Source organism: Artibeus jamaicensis, unplaced genomic scaffold (assembly GCF_021234435.1).
Source record: "Artibeus jamaicensis isolate MK-2021 breed Jamaican fruit bat unplaced genomic scaffold, CSHL_Jam_final contig_519, whole genome shotgun sequence".
NCBI classification, from domain to species: domain Eukaryota; kingdom Metazoa; phylum Chordata; class Mammalia; order Chiroptera; family Phyllostomidae; genus Artibeus; species Artibeus jamaicensis.
The window spans coordinates 2,815,746-2,837,663 of record NW_026521871.1 but is presented as its reverse complement, the minus strand read 5'-3'; the positions used below and the strand labels follow the sequence as shown (position 1 = coordinate 2,837,663).

At 37.8% G+C, this 21,918-nt stretch overlaps 1 protein-coding gene across 2 annotated transcripts in view; it reads left to right on the top strand.

Moving 5' to 3' along the window:
* SYNPR (synaptoporin) overlaps positions 1-21,918 on the top strand; it is a 364,805-nt gene that overhangs the window by 195,336 nt on the left and 147,551 nt on the right. For both annotated transcript variants that reach the window (XM_037136098.2, XM_037136099.2), the window contains one exon: positions 21,443-21,567. In XM_037136098.2, the coding sequence (XP_036991993.2) occupies positions 21,443-21,567 (125 nt within the window). The remainder of the gene's footprint in view (positions 1-21,442; positions 21,568-21,918) is intronic.

Below are 21,918 nucleotides of genomic sequence, written 5' to 3'. Positions count from 1 at the left end.
GAAATAATAGTTGCCTGAAAAATACCTGCTGAATGAATGTGAGGGCTGAGTCTAAAAAGGAGGTGTGGTCTCTCCCTTTGTGGGACCTCATTAGCCTGAGGTCCCTGTATCACTGGTGTGTTCTATGGAGAGCCTTAACAGGTGTCTGAATCCACCAAATCTGTGTGACAATTTTTAATTATATCTGGAGTTAAAATACTTTTATGGAGTAAATCCATAGCCTTCAGTAACTTCCCAAAGGGTCAACTAAGGTAAAACAACAGCCCTCAGATATTCCCCATCTCATCCCAACAGGGTTCCCTAGATGGCCACTATCAAATTCCTTCCAAAACAAACTTATTTTATTCCAATTTACAAGATAATCTCACACCTTGGGATGTTGTCGTTCAATTACTATAACTCTTATTTATCTATTTTATCACTGTTTCTGTCTCTTTTCCTTTACCTGACTTCAAATTTGATGTCAATGTCTTTTCTTCTAATTCCTAATTCAATGTATTTTTTTTTTGGACTCTTATCTGGACCACTTCTGGTGGACCCCTTAAGTACTTTTATAAAGATATGTGGGTTCTGCCCTGTTTGGAGGGAAATGAGAGATGTATCTCCATTAGTTCAACAAAGCAGTATCAAATGCTCCTTCCTAGCTAAGCATTTTGTTTCCCTAATGACAGTTTTGTCATGTTGGTCTTTATTTACCTTCATCAAAGAATGTTTCTGTAGTGTTTTTTCCTACTTTTTAGGTAACCTGCCTGAGGTGCTGGAGGTTTGCTCTGGGTATGCTTACACTCACTGAGATCACTAATTTGCAGACATGATGAGAGCAGTCCTGCAGTATGAGGAATAGAGAGATAACCAGGAGATGAGCAGTGCTCTCAAAGGACTTCCAGTCAAGCAAGGAAAAGAATGTGGTGGCATCATGCTTTGTTGTAATTTTTAATGGTTTCATCTTAAATTAATTTCTTCCTACCTCCTCAGCAGATACTTAAACTTTTTCTTAGTTCCTTAAATTCCTAATCTCCTCCTTCATCTTATTTACAATGTGATCTCACTTTTTTTCATTTTTTAGTTTAATTATTTTTCAGGTACAGTTTTCTGTCTTTTACTCCCATCCCAGCCCACACACCCCCACCCCGTGCTCCCCACCTCCCTCCCATTTCCACCCCCCTTAGCTGTTGTCCATGTATCCTTTATACTAGTTACTCTAAATCCCTCCCCTTTTTCCCCTAAAATTCCCTCCCCTCTTCCCTCTGTCCCTGTCCCCCCCCATCCCCAAACACAGACAGAGGGAACTGTCTGTGTTTTTATTTATTTTTATTTTGCTTGCTTGCTTGTTTGTTTTTATTGTTTAGCTTCCTGTTAAAGGTGAGATGGTATGGTATTTGTCTTTCAACACCTGGCATGATCTCACTTTTTTATTCAGTGGGAAGATTAAGGCCCTTCTACATAGGGCCCCTAATTTCCCTCCTTTTGAACTCACCATGACTTCCTGCCCCATCAAGTATCTCCTTTTTGTCTCTTTAAGGGAAGAATTGTCCCTCACATTCATTAAAAACAGTTTTGTTGGTCAACTACTGTTAGCAAGGCTTTTTCCATTTATGTTTCTCTCCCTATGCCTTCCAATTTTCTCCAGCCCATGCAAATCCCTTCTTTTAGAATGATATCACTGTTTCTTTCATAATTGTCTCTGATTCCCACAAACAAATAGGGTGACTTTGATAGTATTTCAACCTTGCTAGATGTGTTAAACAGTACTACAAGTTTCATTTGAAAGACATAAGTTTTGTAAAAGGCTGTTCTGCTTTTAGTTACAAATCACTGAACAGTTCCACATTTTTGGTCTCTTCTGCAGTGCTGGAGATGGTATATATATGTCCGTGTTTACCAGGTTACTGTATATACACTCCACTTGACAACATAATACTCAGAGACTAAAACAAATGTATTAAATACTAAGTAATTTGAGGTATTTTTATTAAATGATGGTGGAGATTTTTGTCTTATTGTCTAGGAAATAATGTTCTATTACATGAAATGTATAATCTTTTAGGCTATAGTGAGCGATCTTTCATTTCATTAAAACATAATGAGAAAAGCCTTCTCTCTCATAATGAGGCAGAACTAAATGGATTCTTAGAACAATCAATAAAAGATTATTAAGAAAGATTTTTTTGTTAAAGAAAAGATAATATATTTTCTTCTAATTCCTGTAGTATTATACTAATGTAACAGAATGAGGCTTCCTCACTTTAAAAGTTGTTTCAGGAATTTTGATTAAGATCATTTAAAATATCTCTTTAAAAACATGAAAAGTGTTTACATATTTATTAAATAAACTATTTAATTTTGTCTATACATATACATTAATATCTAGATTGGTTTATAATATGACCTCCATCTTAGAGAACTTTAAACAAAATTTTAATATATTTTATTGATTATGTTATCATAATCATATCATATCATAATCAATGATTATGTAATCATAATCAATCAATTGATTATGTTATCATAATCAATAAAAATCAGTTATCCCATTTTTCTCTCCCCTTTATTTCACTTTACCCTGTACACTCCCCACACCATCATTCCCCTACCTTAGCTCATGTTCATGGGTCATACATATAAATTCTTTGGCTTCTCCACTTCCCACACTATTCTAAACTTCCCCCTCACTATTTTATAGCTACCATTTATACTTCCTATTCCCTGTACCTTTCCCCCATTCTTCCCTCTCCCCCTTCCCACTGATGTGGTCTCCATTTTTGTGATTCTGTTCCTGTTCTAGTTGTTTGCTTAATTTATTGTTTTTGTTTTTTAGGTTTGATTGTTGATAGTTGTGAGTTTATTGTCATTTTACTGTTCATAGATTTTTATCTTCTTCTTCTTCTTAGATAAGTCCCTTTAACACATTGTATAATAAGGGCTAGGTGATGATGAACTCCCTCAACTTGACCTTACCTGGGAAGCACTTTATCTGGCCTTCCATTATAAATGATAGCTTTGCAGGAAAGAGTCATTATGGATGTAGGTTCTTGCCTTTCATGACTTGGAATACTTCTTTCCAGCCTCTTCTTGCCTGCAAGGTTTCTTTTGAGAAATCAGCTGATAGCCTTATGGGCACTCCTTTGGAAGTAACTCTTTCCTTTTTTCTCGATGCTTTTAAGATTATCTCCTTATCTTTAATCTTGGGCGATTTAATTATGATGTGCCTTGGTGTGTGCTTCCTTGGGTCCAACTTCTTTTGGACTCTCTGAGCTTCCTTGACTTCTTGGAAGTCTATTTTCTTTACCAGATTGGGGAAGTTCTCCTTCATTATGTTTTCAAATAAGTTTTCAATTTCTTGCTCTTCCTCTTTTCCTTCTGGCACTCCTAGGATTCTCTGGATGTTGGAAAATTTAAAGTTGTCCCAGGGGTTCCTAAGTCTTTCCTCATTTTTTTTTGAATCCTTGTTTCTTCATTCTGTTCTGGTTGAATGTTTTTTTTTTTCTTCCTTCTGCTCCAGATTGTTGATCTGAGTCCTGGTTTCCTTTTCCTCACTGTTGTTTTCCTGTACATCTTTCTTTATTTCACTTCTCATAGCCTTCACTTTTTTCTGTATTTTTTTTACCATAGTCAGTGATTTCTGTGAACATCCTGATTACCAGTGTTTTGAACTGTGCATCTTGTAGGTTGGCTATCTTTTTGTCACTTAGTTGTATTTTTTCTGGAGATTTGATCTGTTCTTTCATTTGGGCCATATATATATTTTTGTCTCAGCATGCTTGTTATGTAGTAAGGGGTGGAGCCTTAGGTATTTGCCAGGGTGGGGCAACTCACATGGCTGCATTGTGAGTACTGGCCTGCGAATCAAAGGGTAGGCAGTTTGATTCCCAGTATAAGACACATGCCTGTATTGTGGTCCCTGTTCCCTGTAGGGGGCGTGTGAGAGGTAACCATACATTGACATTTGCCCTAGCTGGTATGCTTCAATGGATTGAAAAACTTTTAATAATAGAAAATTTCAAACATATAGAAAGAAACATTGAATAGTATAATAAGCTTCTGTTTACTTATAGCCTATCTGCAAAAATAATCCACTTGTAGCCAACACTGTGTCTTCTATACTTCCATCTTTACTCTTCCCCCAAGCATCACATTTTTCCAGTAAATAAATTCGTATGTATCTCTCAAAAGTATTGAAATAAAAACAACACAATACTACATCCCACATTCTAAAAATTAGCAATAAATGTCTCATTTAATCTCATAATTTTTTTACAGTTTTCTTGCATCTAGATTTAAGAAAAAAATCTATCATTGTATTGATATATCTCAGAAAACCTTTTAATCTGTAAGCTCTTATCTTTCAATCTCCCCTTATTTTCCTCTTTCTCTCATGTATTTTGTAATTTGTTGCTGTTTTTAAATAAACAAGATATTTTCCCTGGAGAGTTTTTCATTATCTGCATTTTGCTGATTTCATCTCTGTGGTATCATTTTACACTGTCCTCTCCTGTATTTTTTTTATAAATTGAGAGTTGGACATAGAGACTTGATCAAATTTTTTAAATAATCTTTTTCTTTTCACCAAGAATACTTAAAATTTTGTGAGGTCTTCTTCCCTTAGAAGCACATAATAACTGGGTGCCTCTGCTTTTGTGGTATCAGTCATCAGCATTTAAATTAGGAATTGTGTCTTAGACAGCTGGGTGTCCATAACAAATTACCGCAAACTCAGTGGCTTACATAACAGAAATTTGTTTCTCATAGTCTGGAGGCTGAGAAGTTCAAGTTCAAGGTGTCAACAGTTTCATTCTGATGCCTCTTCTCTTGGCTTGTAAGGGACAACCACCTTACTCTGTGCTCACATGGCCTTTTCTTGGTGAGTGCACATGGTAGTGGGACGGATGAAGATAAAGAGAGCAAGCTCTTCTGTTTCTTCCTATGAGGACACCAATCCTATGGGATTATGACCTTGCTTCATCTTAATTACTTCCTTAGAGACAACATTTCCAAATACAGCCACACTGTAGGGAAAGGTGGAGGGAGTTAGGGCCTCAACACATGAATTTGTGGGGGCCAAACATTCAGTCCACAACAGGTTCCAATTCTGTAATTTCTTCTTTATTATTAGAGTGACTAGTTATATAAAGGGACACTTCCTCTCTACTACTGTTTGATCCTTTACTGGTAGCACTATTAAAGAAATGGCAAGATAAATGATTGAGTCTCCCATTTTATTTTCTATTTTTTTTAAATAATGGATGAGTTCACTCAATGACCAATAGAGTTGGTTCACAACAGTGACCAATAGATTTCTATGTTTAGTCTTCCTTTTAGTATAGACATGACCTCATGGACTCAAGCTATCATTCTATATTTGTGTTTCCTTGGATAAATCATTCAACCCTTCTAATCCATAGTTTACCTGGCTGTAAAATGGTAATGTTTATGATACCTACCTCACAGAGTAATGAGATTTCAAAGAGCTAATATCTGTAAAACACCTGCTGACTAAGTAGCAGCAACCATTGTGTTTTTATGGTTAGAACTATAATCAGAAAATATTACTTTAGCATATACTTAAAACTTTCTGTAGAAGTTTCTTCAGTATGAATGATACACTACCTGTTTTAGGTTTCCTTCTTGTTACATAATCAAATCATATGTGGTAGCAAGTTTCCTGTTATTACAGAGATGATTTGATGCATCATGTGAGATTCAGGCATTGATTTACAGGATAAGAATAAGAATGACCAAAACAACATCATGAGCATCTTGAAGTAGGAGCAGTTGAGAGATTCAATTTGCCAGTGCAATGTTTAAAGGAAGCAGAATATATATAGAAGGCCTTCAACTCTCTATTCATAGCTATTGCATGTTTCAAAATTCTTCTGACAATGAGTAGTTATTGTTAGGGTGGTCAGTGATGTGGACTGTGAAAGAATTCACAAAGAGAAGAAAGTGCAGAGAGTAAAGGTTTTTATTTTTACTATCCCAAGGGAGGGAAAGGACTAGGTGTGGAGATATGCATCAGCACCAGCCCTGGAGGGGTGGGGGTGTTAGGGCTGGGTGTTTTTACTGGGTAATGAGGCAGTTGCAGAGCAGGATGTTTCTGTTGGTCTTATATAGGCTGCAACTTGTTTTGGTGTTATCTTTGGGTACAGTATCCAGTTTAGGCATTGTGGTCTAGTATGTCCTTTTTCATAAGTTCCTGGAGCCTCTGAGTCTTCAGGGCACTTCCAGTAATTTTCTAGTCCTGAAGATAAAGGCTCATAAAAGAATCAGGGTCAGTCATCCTTTATGAAGTCCAGCCAGCTCTAAGAAAAAGGGTCTTTTGAGACCCTTAAGAGAAAGTGGCTTTTGTCCTATCATTTCCTTCTCTCATTTTTGAGGTGAATTTATTCTTAATGACCTGGACCCATTCTGGTTCTGAAAAGTAGGAATGAAGTTCTCTTCTTCTGGATCTACTTCTTGCAGATTATACACAGAGAGTTGTCCCTGCCTGTGGATCTGGATGTGGGTCATTAAGAGGGAGAGGGTGGAACTGGACAACCTAAAAGGTGAGAGTGTAGCCAGAGGTTATTTGTGAAAGGGGTCTTCTAGAGCTTGGATGCTTTTTTGTTTTTAAAGATTTTATTTATTTATTTTCAAGGAGAGGGTAAGGGAAGGGGAGAAAGGGAGGGAGAGACACATCAATGTATGGTTGCCTCTCAAATGGTCCCCACTGAGACCTGTCCCACAACCCAGGCATGCGTCCTGACTGGAAATCAAACCAGTGACCCTTTGTTTCACAGCCCATGCTCAATCCACTGAGCTACACCAGCTAGGGTAGAGCTTGGATGCTTTGTTGGATGAAAGACATAAGATATCTTAGGAGACATGGCCAGAAAGTGACAATAAAAAGAAAAACTGAAATAGGAGATAAGAAAGGAGTCAGCCAGGAAAACTAGGACTCAATATTGGCCTTGAAATCCCCAAAAGGTAAAGGCAGACTAGTAGGTAAATTCTGTATGGCTGACACTACATCAGCATTTGACACTGCTTTCAATAATTCCAAGTCAAGGGATGAAAGAAAAAAGTGAAACATTAACTTGTAACTTGAATACTAAGATTTAATTCAGTTCATGGGTGACAATTGGAATTGTGATTTCCATTTAAACGTAAGTTTTCTTCCTAAAACTACCCTGATTTTATTAAAGAGACTGCATTAAGTCCAGTTTCAACTTGCCCTGATTATTTCCATGAACACAAGAACAGTAATTGATCATACAGGCTCTTTTAAATCTTCTTTGCTGGAATTTTATAAGGAACCTTCAGAATAAGCTTTAGTCAGCCTCTCAGGTCAAAGAAGGCAAGCCACACAGTTGCCACCTGGTTTTGCTGGAATACCTATAACTTTGGGTAGATTCCTCAAGTTCTTGATGTCCCCAAACTGTCTTGAGGTTCCTTCCTTGCCATATTTTAGGAAAGCATCCTTTGCTCCTTACCTGGAAAGATTGCCTGGAACTACATGACCAAGCAAGGTACCAGGCCATTTCTCCAAGGGGCCCTTGTTGGCTTCAAAAGTCAATCTTAAATCCTTAAGGCTTTCTGGTATCATCCAGAGTCCAGGCATGACTCTTTTAATCATGACATTCCAGACAAAGACTTGGTTAATAAAACCACATTTGGAACTGCTGCTATTAAAGAGAATAGAGTCTTATTGAATTTATGCCAACAAACAGATTGCCATGAAAATAATACTCATTAAGACCTGCCGAATTCTGGAGGGATTAGGTAGGAAGAAAATTGTAAATGCTCAGGACTTCATGTGAGGGTATAATTTACAAATTGTTCTAGAGAAAAAGGCTTCCTTATATCTGGGAAAAATTAAAATTGGCAATATTTTAAATCAATTTGTATTTGTTTTGATTATTTGCCTGTATTTCCATGAATCCAGTTATTCCTTAGGGTTCTATAAATCTTCATTTATTTTAAATATATGACTTGCTTAGATACCTGTAATTTAAAGTAAGCCAGAGTTCTTTTCATGAACCTTTCCAAAGATACATTTTCAAATGCATTAGAGTAAAACAACGACTGTTTATAAATGACAAAATTTGAAATGACATGGTTATAGATTTGGTTATAATGCAATTGATAAAGCACTTTGCTTTGTTGTAAGATATAACATTTCCAAGATAACGATTTCTTGGTAAGTAATAATTATTGTGACATGACATAAAAGAATAATATAAAGCCCATATTTCTGGATTTAATACACAATCTCTTTCTGTATAAAAACCAAACAGTATACAAGATTTTAAAACACTGTACAAGACTTATCAGAAGTGTGTATTAAGCACTGGAAACAATTCATAAATTCTTGATGTTTGGGTTACAAATACCCAGAGTACCACTGCTTGATGTCCTCACAGGGACAATCACCCTTGGCTTGTCTGGTGTCATTGACAGGACACCTGCTATCCCTGAGTGTCTCCTATTTGAGCGTGGCTTTAAAATTTTGCAAGTTTCTTCCTAGGGTGGGTTGGATTTTCTAGAGCATCTATTTTGATAAAAATACATGTATACAAATAGAATAGTTATTATTTTGTTTGGCAAACCTTCCTATGTCATTTTAAGCATATTAAGCAGATCCAATTTGTTCAAAAGTTTCTCTTTTATAAGAAGAGAGAATAAATCCTTGAGGCATTCCAGGCACCCATTGGAATAACCTTAAGTCATTTCTCAGTTTTTAAAATTTAAACTCTGGGAAGGTTGCCTAACAAGCTTAACTAAAAATTATAACAAAACCTTGTTTTATAGTCATAACCCTAAAAGACATTGATCAAACTTAAAACCAGTTTTGATATTAAATAATTTTTCCAAACCATAGGATCCTGTTTAATATATACTAGTATTGAATATTTTTTTAATATTTATTTATTTATTTATCTCTAGAGGAGAAGGAGAGAGGGAGAGAAACATCAATGTATGGTTGTCCCCTGCTGGGAGCTGGCCTGCAGGGAACTGGCTTGCAACCCAGGCATGTGCCCTGACTGGGAATTGAACCGCGATCCTCTGGTTCGCAGGCCCATGCTCAATCCACTGAGCTACACCAGCCAGGCTAGTATTGAATATTTTTAAGCCAATAAAATATTACAACCTCATTATGCCATCTGGAAGTAGAAAACAGATCACACATAATACAGAAACACATATCACATAATTTTAATTACTAATTTTTGTAGAGAAAACAGATTTTTCTCTTTTGTTTTTGACAACTTTTAGGAAAACTAGAAAAGGGGATGGAAAGTCCTAAATACCAGTTCAGACCCTCAATAAAAGCTTTAAGGATTGTTAATGAGTGCTGGAAATAATGTCTTGGCTCCAAGGAATGAGCAGCAGGAAAGAGCCTGGATGGGGCTGCTTTGGCCTCTGAAAGGTCAGAAACCTGGTAACAGAAGATATATGGGACAGAGAGAAGGCTGGGAGTTGTAGTCCACACCAGCAGAGGAATACAAAGAGACGATGTGTTTACCCTGTGCCTGAGGATGACCTTATCAATGACAAGAGCACCAGCCAGATGCACTGAGAATGGACTTAACCCACTCAGAGAGATAGATAATGTAGCAAGCCAAGAATTAGAGGCACCGCTATAAGTCTCTGGGCTGTTCCGGGCCATTCTGAGTAGAGTGGGCACCCTGTTAAACTGTCTCTGAGGCTCTCATGGAAGTTAATACTTAGGAAAAGATGGTTAGAAAACATTCAGTCAGTCTCAAGATTAGTTTTTTTCTTGGGAGCTTCCTAAAATAGATGGCAGGAATGGGTGTGTTTGGGAGAAACCCAGTCTGAAAGGGGGGCAGAGGGGAAAGGTCTGAGGAAGAGAAGTAGGAAGATGAGATGAAGAGGGTGTTAAAGAGTCAGGCGAAGGGGCAGAAAAGCAGCTTGAGTTTAAAATGCCACTTTTTTCTCTGCATTAGCAGACAGGTCTAGTTGTTCCCAGGACTGAGCAGCTCCCAGGTCTCCGGAAGGAGAATTCAGAGCGTTTTACAGTTAGGTGGGGTGAGGGGGCAAATTTAAATAAGAGGCATAGAGAGGAGAAAGAGTCCTGGAATCCCTGCTGAAGGTTAAAGTCTTGTCTGCTCTCGAGAACTAAACAGAAGGAGGGGATTGAGATGGTGACATTACAGGTCTAGTTGGAGGACAGTATTACAGTTAAGAGATCTGATCATGGGCCAGACTTCCTAGTCACCCAGTTTGTATTGAGGCCAGGCTGTGTTGCAATAGAAAATCAAACACTTGGTCTTGAGGTCCATATGTCTCAGAACCTTCAAGTTCTTAAGCAGATATCCCAATGGGGAGTCCTTGGGCCGGGTGGTTCGAGTATTGCCCATGGTGAGAACTACTAAAAAGAAAAGGGAAGGATATATCAAAGAGAACAATCAAGGGATGGGGGTGGGATTTGAGAAGGGCGCCACAATCCAAACAACCTAGAGTTCTGAGGCCAGAGCTGAGAGCAGACCAAACATGAGGTTTGTGAAAGTGATAGACCCAGTACCATGGTTTATAACAATGAGATGAGGGGATAAGCTATCATTTTTAAGAAGATGTTTTCATCCCATGATTCAGAGAGGCTTACTAATTGCTGGCTGTGGAGATGGTTGAGGAGGAGGCTGTCCACAGAGTCCAGAGAGACAGACAGAGAAGGATTAGAATCCTCTCTCCAAGCTTCACAGAGACAGGGTTAGGGGGTTAGCACAGGCCGAGCTTCTGCTGCCCACTGCTCCCCTAGTCACAAGTCTCAAGAGGCTGGAGGAGAGGGAGAAATAGAGAGTGTCCCTGTATGGGACACCAAAATGGTAGAGGAGTTGATGACGTGGGCTGTGGAAGAATTCACAGAGAGAAGAAAGTACAGAGAGTAAAGGTTTTTATTTTTACTTTCCCAAGGGACAGAAAGGGCTAGGTGCTGAGATATGTACCTGCACCAGCCCTAGGGGTCAGTAATGGTTGGTTGTAGAGCCAGATGTTTCAATTGGGCTGCAACTTGTTTTGATGTTATCTTTTGAGTGTAGGATCTGTCTAGTCGTTGTGGTCTGGTATGTCCTGTTTCATAAGTTGCTGGAGCTTCCGAACCTTCAGGGTACTTCCAATGATTTTCTTGTCCTAAGGATAAAGTCTCATAAAACAATTAGAATCAGTCGTGGTTTATAGGGTCTAGCTAGCTCTGACAAAGAGGTCCTGAGAAAGTGGCTTTTGTACTATTAGTTATGACTATTTCTTAACTGCTCTTTTCACATGATCCTGTGCTTGTCTTTCATTAAGGTAGTGCTAAATTTAAAACAAAACAAAAATTTTAAAAGAAGAATGGAGAACAAGAGAAACTTCTCTAATGGCCCTCGCTCTCTAGTTAAATTGGTTATTGATCAATATTTTTTCTACAGTAATCTTAGGTTATTCTAATTTGCTTTTAGATATCACACAACTCTACTTCATGAAATACTTAAATCTTAAAGAAGAAATGCCAAATACACTGAATTCAATCATAATAGAATCACATTTGACTTTTTTTCTATTCAGAGAATACTGAACACAGTAATATGAGGCCTTCTCTAAAAATTAAAAATGAGGTTTAAGGTAACTTAGCTTCAGATAAAAAAAACCTAATCATTCTGCATTATTCTGAAAACCTTGCTTCTGACAAGAAACAGTTCATGCCAGCATATTCAATGTGTATTACTGAACTACAGAACAGTGGCTCTGTTCCATGAATTTACCTTGCTCTAATTTTTCTTTCAACCAGAAGTATGCTATTGAGGTATTTATCATCAGTGATTTTTTTCAATTCTCTAACAAATGGTTATGGTAGGTAAAGAAATTCAGAAAGTCCATATTATGTTTATCCTGGAAGAGTGTCAAGTTCAAAAGCAGTATAATAGGTAAGAAAATAATTCATGAGACTCTCTAATCAGGTATCAGAGAAATGTTTTCAGTTCTAGGTGAGAAGCCCTGTTGAATTTTTACTTTTTCTTGTTATTCCATTATGACAGATATGAAAGAACTGGAGTTGATTCTTTTAAAATTAATTACTGTCATTAAATCTGATGAAAGATAAGTCATGCTTTTTATTCAACTTATGATTGACAGATGTTCTCATGACATATTTTGAAATACTTTTACCTTGATTCTAAAGAGTGACTTTGCCAAAATATTTTAATAAATAAGCAGTGCAGAAATATTACTTTATTTACATTCTCTGCAAATATAAATAATGCAAAGGTAGTATTGAAGATAATTCTGGAAGGGAGTGGATTTTCTTTGATTTTACAATTTTTATTCAAATGAAAGTTAAAAGCAGCACAGCCATCTATTGACAGGCCTGAATTTACTTTACTCAAGTCATTGAGAGATTGTCTAAATTTGCATTTTTAAGAAAATCTCTTTTGATTTACCCAGGTTATACAGGCTTATTGGAAGGAATTGAAATAATATGAAAATCATTATAAATAGGTTCTGCCTTCAAAGTCCTTCAATGTACCTCTGTAGACCTTAGCTATTAAAAATGTATGTATGTACATGTACAAATATTTCCTTTTAGGTAAATGTGCTGCATGTATGTTATACTTGGCGATTTGCTTTTTCTGCTTTATAGAAAATGATAATTTTCTATATTTCTATTTATTTTTAACTACTATATAATATTCCATGGGTTGCCTTAGAATTTATTTGATTACCCTGCGTTATTTTATAGGCATAAATATTGTTCCCAATTTATTTTTACTATTTTAGCCATGCATTTTACTTTAAAGATTTGTGTCAGGCTTTATGTTGGAAAATAAAATTTGAGTGTAAGTTTACATTTTAATTTATGGGCCTGTGTTAAATTTAGCTATTTCATATTTCATATAAAGGCAGAGAAATTTCTAAGTACTTTTCAGGGAAAAGGAAATGACCAGATATTGAATGGGCTTGACTGTCCTGTCTTGATTTTATAATGTCATCAATGCTTATTTTACGTCAGCCCCTTTCTTTCATAACTTCCTGTGGCAAACAGTGAAGACTGACTAACTAAACAATCATTCCCATGCCTTGTGCCCTTGCCTACCTATAGAGCCCAAGAAAACTTAATGTTTACTTCCCAGTCTCCCATGCAGCTAAAGGTGTCCAGGGACACAGCAGCCATTTTGTGACTATGAGGCAGAGATCATAAGAACCAAAGAGATGTTGGCCTTGCCATCACCAATACCAGTAGCCACCTGGTTTTGGACTTCTCTATATGTATAAAAAACATACAGAGAAACCACTACAGGTCAAACTTTGTTTAAGCCAATACAGGTGAAACTTTCTGTTACTTATGACCAAATACTTTACTGATCCAGTCTCCAAGCTGCAGGTTGGAGAAAATGAAAATGGAAATTTTTTTGCTATGCAAGTAATTTGGAGTTCTTTTCCTGCAGTGCTTGCTTAGAATTCCTCAGGTGATGATGGTATGAAGTACTTCTGTAAAGCTGCTTTTGTCTGGGAAGATGTTACACAAATCATAAAGCATCAGGAAGAGCACAGTGTCCCAAATTTAGCAGGTAGCATGAAATGGAATGCAGTGTGGAAGGTACTGGAGCTGATTAAGAACAAGATGATTATATACAAGATGATAACAGGAAAAACATATGGCTGTATGGGAGAAAGCTCTTGACAATGGTTTCAGTGCCTCCAAATCAGATACATTTATATTGTCTTCAAGGGACAACTTCCAGTTTTTAATTTTCACATGATGGTCCCACCCCATGTTTTACAGGATTGTTCACAAAAGCCTTCTAGGTCAGAGTTTTGCAATAACCATAAACTGATGTGGCTTGATCAATTTCCTTGAAAAAATCCAGTATCAGAAGAAGCAGAAACACTAAAAGAGAGGAGAATTGAACAAAGATGAATAGAAATGGAACATTAAGTTTTAGAAGCTGGGGGCCTCCTAGGGAGTGAGTGGGTATGAGGGAAGCCACAATTAATCAAAAACTCTTTCTGCACCAGAAAATATCTTTACAGGAATTAACTCTTAGTTTTCTAGGGCTACTTTTGAGATAATCAGCTTCTACAAATAGCTGTGTTTCCAGAAATGCTTTTCAGGGGTGCTGAAGGGAAATGGTTCATCAGCCCAAGATAAATCATAAAAGGAGATGGCACAAGAGGGGCTCATTACAGGGGGTAGGAGGACAGAAATTGGGTCTCTTTAAGCTATAAACTGTTGAATGTTTCAGATGTATGAAAGCGATAAAGCCAACCTCATCCCTCACTGTGAGTAGCTGACAGGAGGAGGAACTTGTAAATTGTCATAACCAACTTAAGTCAGGCTTCTTCAATGTTGTTGTCATGTCAGACCCTAATCCCCCTCCCCTTATGGCCTGTGATGCTGCAGGCTGAATGAAGGCTGGTGCTGCTGATGCAAAACACAAAGTCTGCCCTTCACATCCGTTTACATGATCAGTACTTTGTCTTACAAAAGCTTCATTTAGTGCTCACTGGGCTTTCTGAGCATTAATGTGACAGAGAAAGCTTTAACAAGCCCACAATTGACATTTCTATATTAGTCTTTCCATAACATGCTCCAGCCAAGAGAAACCCCTTCACAGTCCTGGCAGAGTGGAGAAGGAAGATAAACTTTAGAGAAAGGCAGATCTGAGTTCAAACCATGACTACTTCATGTACCAATAAACCTTGTGACCATCACACACTATTTAACCTTAGTTTTCTCATCATTTTTAAAATGAGGAGACATGCTTCTATTTTTGGAGGAATGTTGAGAAGATTCAATGAGCTCATATAAATAATGAAAAGACTGATACAAAAAACCAAATGTGATTGTTTTATTATTACTATCATCATTATCATCATCACCACTATCATCATCATCATTCCAATGTTTATCATTCTACACTTTTCCAAGCCCTTAATGCTCTCATCTTATCTTGCCCATTCATTCATAGGCAGGGTAGACAACTTACAGTTGTGAGTACACAAAATATGGTGTTTATTCTTGTATTATTATTTATTATTATATCATTTCCTATATGAACAACTGTAAACTACTTTTGCCCCATCCTGTATTCATTCACTTAAAATTTTTGAATCATCTATGATATTTTGGCACACTAAAAGACACAAAGTTTACTGAAGTGTTGTCTTGTCAGCAAAGCATTTGCAGACCATCTGGGGAATTTAAGCACTTGCTAATCTTCCAGCAACTAGTCACACCCTGTCTCAATCCACCCTCCACTGCAATCAGTGTGTTCTTTCTGAAGTGCAATTTGGTCTTGCCCCTTCCCTACTGAACATTCAATCCCCTCATGAGATCCAGGTTTCTTCACATTGACAAAGTTTCTGTAAGGGCCAAATAGTAACATGCTTGGCTTTGTGGACCACAGGGTCTCTGTTGTCAGTACTCAATTCTACCATTGTAGCACAAAAGTGCCATAGACCATTGCTTGTGGCTGCATATGGCACAAGGGCCATAGTTTAGGGTCCCTGCTAGATCATAGCTGACAAATCCTTCCTGCCTCTTAAACAGAGTCACTTTCTGTTTCCCAGTTTATAAATGTCTGCTTCACTTATACAAAATGCATAGTCCAAATGCGCCTTACTTGCTTACTCGAATATTTTTGACTTACTACTCTCTTTTCCTAGAATGCTCTTCTTCTCCCTCTTACCTGGATAGAGCTTGCATGCTTGCTTTATTTCTGCTTAGCTATTCGTTCCTTCAGACAGCTATTCATCATGTTCCCTCCAGTCCTCTGCAAGTGTGTCCCATGTTTTTTTCTAATATGATCCAAATACTCCCGCCACAGTAAAAGGCTGTCATGGTGCCTGTTTATTCACTTCTTTGTGTCCCCAAATAGACAGGAAGTTCCTTGGAGGCATGGGAAAGATATATTTACTTATTTAGTCAACAAATATTTGGGAACACCTACTTCATACCAAGTACTGTGTGTAATGGTAGAGAGTCAGTAAGAAACAAAGTCAAGTGTGTTATCTTTCTTCAGAGAAGTGTTCGAACAAAACAAATAGGTGAATAAATGATGCCAAAAATACAGATATTAAAAAGTATGCTCATGTAAAAATGAAAATAGAAAATAGTGGGGCCAGGGTGGGGTGGGCTGGGTCAGAAGGTCTGTGTCAGACAATGTAGTCCTATTTAAAAAATCTACTTATTGAGAGAGAGTTGGAGAGGTGAGTGTGTAGTAAGCTAGATACTTAGATGTAAGATAAGGAGATATTTCTTTCTTTATTAATATATTTTAGGACCCAATTTCCGTTCCTGTCAGTGTTCAGTGTTCAGTTACTGTCTTCACTGCATTTCTCAAAAGTAGATCTTGAGATTTTTGTTTACTGTTGGGGTAATGCCAAGAAGCATGATAATGAGTGGGGAGATGAGATAGAGAAAGAAAGAAGCCAACTAATGACATGTGAATGAGCAGATGTTGCTGCAGAAACTTGGTGAGATCCAATGAGAAACTGTATTGAACACACCTGAAAATTTCCCCACAGAGGTGCAAGGATGCTGGGGTTTTATTTACCAATTTTAATCCCACATTGCTTGGAGGCCGCCATGGAGTTAACTCCCAGAGACTTCCCTGTTGTCATAGGCTGAGCACATTCCTGCTGCCCGAGAAAGCCCTCAGTACAGATACTCAGGTGTTTGAGCAGAAAGCCCTTGGTATGTATGAGGACTTTCCTCCTAAAGCTGCAGGTGGCCACTAGGGTAATCTATGCAAAACATTAACAACTTCTGCTATAATAAATAAGTAAGTGCGAATGGATAAATGAATCAAAGAATGAATAATTGTACTGGATGGAAGAGCAGTGACTCAATGAAATCAGCCCAGAGTTCTTGCTCCAGGGGAGAGTCAGGGAAAGTCCCTCAGTGACAGTGGTTTGTTGGAGCCCAGCTGATTGTACAGTTCTATTCCCAAAAAGTTTAGAGGTATTATGTTAGTTACCAGGAACTGGCCATGGTGGGTGTATTTACACAATGTAATTTGGCAAATTCTATAAATGAAAGCATTTTCCTCTGGAGATCTGATTGTCAGTACACACAGCTTGGTGGTACTAGGAGTACCAGTACTAGGTCCCAATCTACCAATACCTTTCCTACCAATCTCCTTACTCTCATTTCTTCCAAGGCATCTTTCATTCCTGAGGTTGTGTATCAGAACTTGGAATATGGCCCCCACACCTGACATCACTGTAGACCACAGATTCCTATGAGAGCCATTAATCAGCTTTATTTCTTGTCCTTCTCCAACCTATTGCTTTCACCAGACCTTGCAAATTAACCAGCAGGATTAATAGCAGCTTTCATTGATATTCCCTTTGTGGTTCAGTTAGTTCCAAGGAGGAAGCTGCTTGCCTTCTTGTCAGGGGAAAACCTTTGGTTTCACAAACTGTGCAAAGATATTCCTGATATGGGTAATTTTGGTTTACAGATGCTTATTAAGCCAGAAAATGCAAGTCAGTTCTACTGTTCTAATTCACCTGAAGGTATTTCTAACCAGGCTGCATGCAACAGATATCTCCACTGGCCAATTTTGTTCACTTAGAGAGTAATTTTTTGTTGTTAGGAATAGAGTCATGCATCATTTAAGACAGTAGTAAAATGAGAGTTTAAGTAGGAGACTTATTTTGGTCTCTTGGACTCAAGGGAAGTGAATGATTAGGCCAGTGGTTATGGTATTGATATATTGGAACATGCTAGAGGTGAGATATCTGCTCTGTTTAAGGAGAAATGGGAGCTTTAGGAAATATGGGAACACAGTTTTACAATTTCACTTGATTGAGCAAATGGACTTTTGCCCCTGTGTTGTGCCCTCAATGTCTAGAAAGGTAGGTGAGATCACTGCCTTACCAGAAAGAAGGCACATTGTTAGCTGAGGATGAACATATGGAACCCAGAGTTAAAAGAAAATAACACACATGTGCACACAAATACTTGTCTTTACATGCCTCATCAAGGTGTTCAGACAGTTGGCCTCAGATGACAATCTTTCTCCCAGTCAAACTCTAATCTTTCTCTACACTCAACATACCCAGTCCCCTCAGGCTCCTCTCCCTACTTGCCTTCCAGGACTCACACCCATTTCTCACTGCATCCTGGCGGCATCACAAAGTGTTCCTATCTCTTCCACCTCCCAGGAAAGGATACTGTCTTTCTTAGGGAAAACATTAGTCTTATGGAGCCAAACACCTGCAAGAAACACAAGCATTCCTCTTGCTAACAACAATGGTCTCCCAGAACTATGGTTGTCAAACTAAGGAAGTTTCTCTTTCCAATATCTTCTAAGACCCTCCTTCTAAAATCCTCTACCCCATCAAGAGTTAAAAAAGGAAGAAAGGAAGGAAGGAAGGAAGGAAGGAAGGAAGGAAGGAAGGAAGGAAGGAAGGAAGGAAGGAAGGAAGGAAGGAAGGAAGGCAAAGCACCTACTCTACTTGACCAGTGAGTTCAGAGGTATGTGTTTGTGAGACACTCAGGAGAAACAGAGAGCTTCAGGCCACATAAGCACCATGGTGTATTTTTGGGTAAACTAGGCTGGACAATTTGACGTGCCTTTTTCCCACATGGCCAAAAATTATTCTTTCTCTGGTTCTAGAAGAATACTGACTCAGAGAATCTAGAGACAAGAATTCTAGTTCCAACTCCACTTAGTTGAATTGGGACAAGTGAATTTTGCTCTCTAGTTGTCAATTTCTTCAGTAGTATGGTAATATTTTTAACATTTGTGGAAGGCTACAAACTGCTGTGTTACATGTGTTCTCTCAGCTAATGGACACAAACACATGGGAGGTAAATATTATAATTCTTTACCTCTTTCACCAACCAATGGCCAACCAATGGCCAATGTCAGAACTCAATAGAAGTAAAAAAAAAATAGTGGTGTGTGTGGTTTCAATAGTATGATGCCTTCCTCTATGCATCTAACATTTTCAACAGTTAAAAATAATTATTCTCCCATCTTAAGTTCATTACATGGTAGTATTAATAATATATTACTATATATAAAGCACTTTAAAATAGATAAAATGCCAAGGATAATTTCTTTCTAGCCATTAAGTGCTAAAATTATCAGGATTTCTCTTTATGCCCTCTACTTTAACTTGCTATGCTTTAATGTTTCAAGGAATTTTTTAAAGAAGCAGTTGTTTGAAGGCTATGCTATTCTTCCACATCTTTAATCAAGGCATATAATGCCAATTACACACATGGCTCTTGCCCCAGAGAAATGCAATGTGTAAATACCACACAAATCTCTTCATGAATTGAGAGGGGGCTGCATATGAATACATACTCCATCTCATTTAGTTCTCTCATTAACTCAGAAAGATACAGGGATTTCCCTGTTTGACAGGTGGGGAAGTGTGGACAGGGAAAGAGCTCTCTTCACAGGTGGACCACAGTTTTGGGTTCCATTTCTTCATTCCTTCTTTTGGAAGAAGACTTGATAATAGTGCCATCATGACATGGCACAAAGGCTGAGACACTCAGTCTTGTATGATGAAATTTAGATTTTAATTGTATTGAACGATTAAAAACACTTCCTCGTTTTCCAACCAATACAAAGAGCTGTCACAAAGAGTATTTGGTCATGAGAAGTAATCAAATCCATGTCACAGGGATACAAATCAGGTTCCCTTCTGCCCTGATATTCTGTGTGCATCATCCCCACTGTGGAGTGGGTTGGGGTAGCTCCCACATACCTCCTCACCTCCCATCAGTGAGTCAAACTAGGAAAATCAGAAAAAACAAAAGTGACCAGTCTTTCTGGAGAGCATAATGTTGGTTCACTGGGACTGATGGTTGTACAGACTTGGCTAGAGAGGAGTAAGTCTAAATGCCATATTTTGTGGTCTGGAACATCTTACTAAGGAGCTCATCCACATCTATTTATAGTAATAACATTCTATAACATCTATTTAGTGTTTATTCTGTGCCAAGATCTGTTATAAATGTTTTACACACATTAACACATAGAAACCCAGTTTGCTTTTTACCATATCTACTATATATCTTAGACAAGTTATTTCCATTTTTAAAATATTAATTTAAAAACTAACAACTTAAAACTGCCACACACACAAAAATGACACACCAACTATTGCTTTTCCTGTGAAGGTCTTATCATCAACCAGTCTTTTTCTATTAAAGTTAAATAGACAATTGGGACAAACAGTTCTGAGCTCTTCTACCACCAATTGAGGGAGGCAGTAGGTGTTATGGACAATACTTATTTTGCCTTTTGATCTTTCTGAAGAGACCTGGTGACTGTTGCTAGCTTCAGCAGTCTTCTTGTCTTCTTGTCTACAGCAACCATCTGATTCATATCATGAACAGCAAAATGATCCAGAGGACCTGTTATCAATGCTATTTTGTTGATGTGGGGACCAAGGCATGGAGAAATGAACTAACAATGTCGAAGTCATATTCCAGAGCCTATACATTTATAGTTATTGTAAGGAAACAAATAACTCCTCTAGCTATGCAAAATGAGCTAGCATTCCTAATAGGGATTCCAACCTACTATGAGAAGCTGAATTCCAAATGTTGAAATAAAATAAATGGAAATATTACAGCATGGATCAGTGTTAAGTGCACTTGATCAACTTTTTTTTGAAACGAAGAAATTGTTTTGAATTTAGCTATACTACATGGGAAAAACTGGCATTTTCTTTTTATCTTCAGCTCTACCCACCCTCTCAGATATATCTTCTTTCTTAAAGACATCTTTGAGTTTTATTGCCCAATTTGCATAGATCTATGTCTACACCAGGCTACACCATTATATTAGTTGGTACCTTTTAATAGTTGAAACTTTAACCAGTTGAACCTTTTAATAGTTGGGTTAGAAAGAACAACTCACACATAGATTTGACCACCAAGAGTAGCTTGAGCTCAAAGATGCTGGGGTCTTCTGCTCTGAAATGGCACATTTTAGATATTCACCTACTTGTCCTCAATCTTTAGCTCTAAAGTTCTGTTGAAATAGATTTAATACTCTATTTCAAAAGACAAACGTATTTATTGAAGAAAATACAGGAAACAAAAAGAAGACAGCAAGGACACACTTCAAATTCTTCCTATCTAGAAACATCCACCATTAATCCTGTGGTGCAGGTAGCTTTCCGGATTCTTTGATGTGAGATGACATCTCTAGCTTCTGAGGCATGACAGCTCTTTACACACACAAATACAGATATTTTGCCCTTGTGTTTAATTTACCTTCGAGCGAAATGACTTTAGCTTGCCAGTTTATTTTTTCAGACACCACCTCCCCATTGTCCTCAATCATTCTGGCCTTCATCTTCCAGCCTAAACCAAACATGGTATTGCACTTTAAAAGAACCATAACATCACTCAGTACAAACACTGAGCTCATATTTATATTTCTCATCCAATCAGCATCACTCTAATAGCCACTTTGTCTTTTGTTCTTGACAGCTTTTTGCAATCTTTGCATTTGCAACATGCGGTGGTTATTCTGGAGGTCTGCGGCTGAGTGTGGACTGCATCAACAAGACAGACAGTAATCTCAGCATTGACATAGCGTTTGCCTACCCATTCAGGTAAGGAATAGGGGCTTGTGCCCACCGGCCTCACAAAGAGGGCATTATCTTCCTTCTCTCATTTCTCAAAAAATGATGCAGGCTTCCAGGGACTTCTGAGTAAACAGTAAGAATTTTGCCTGAATCCACAAAACACCCAAATAAGTAAAATATCTACCTACTGCCTCTCCCTGGGAAGTTTGTGAAGTGTACCTTCAAACCAGAATTGATTCTCCTCCAAGAAAATGCTGCAAGTGGCCCATTATTGAGGGTTATCAACATAGAGACTTCAGTTATACAGTTCTTTTCTCCCCATCTGTATTTCCAATCCTAAGGTCTTCCAAATTCTAAATAGGATTAATGTCACCTCTA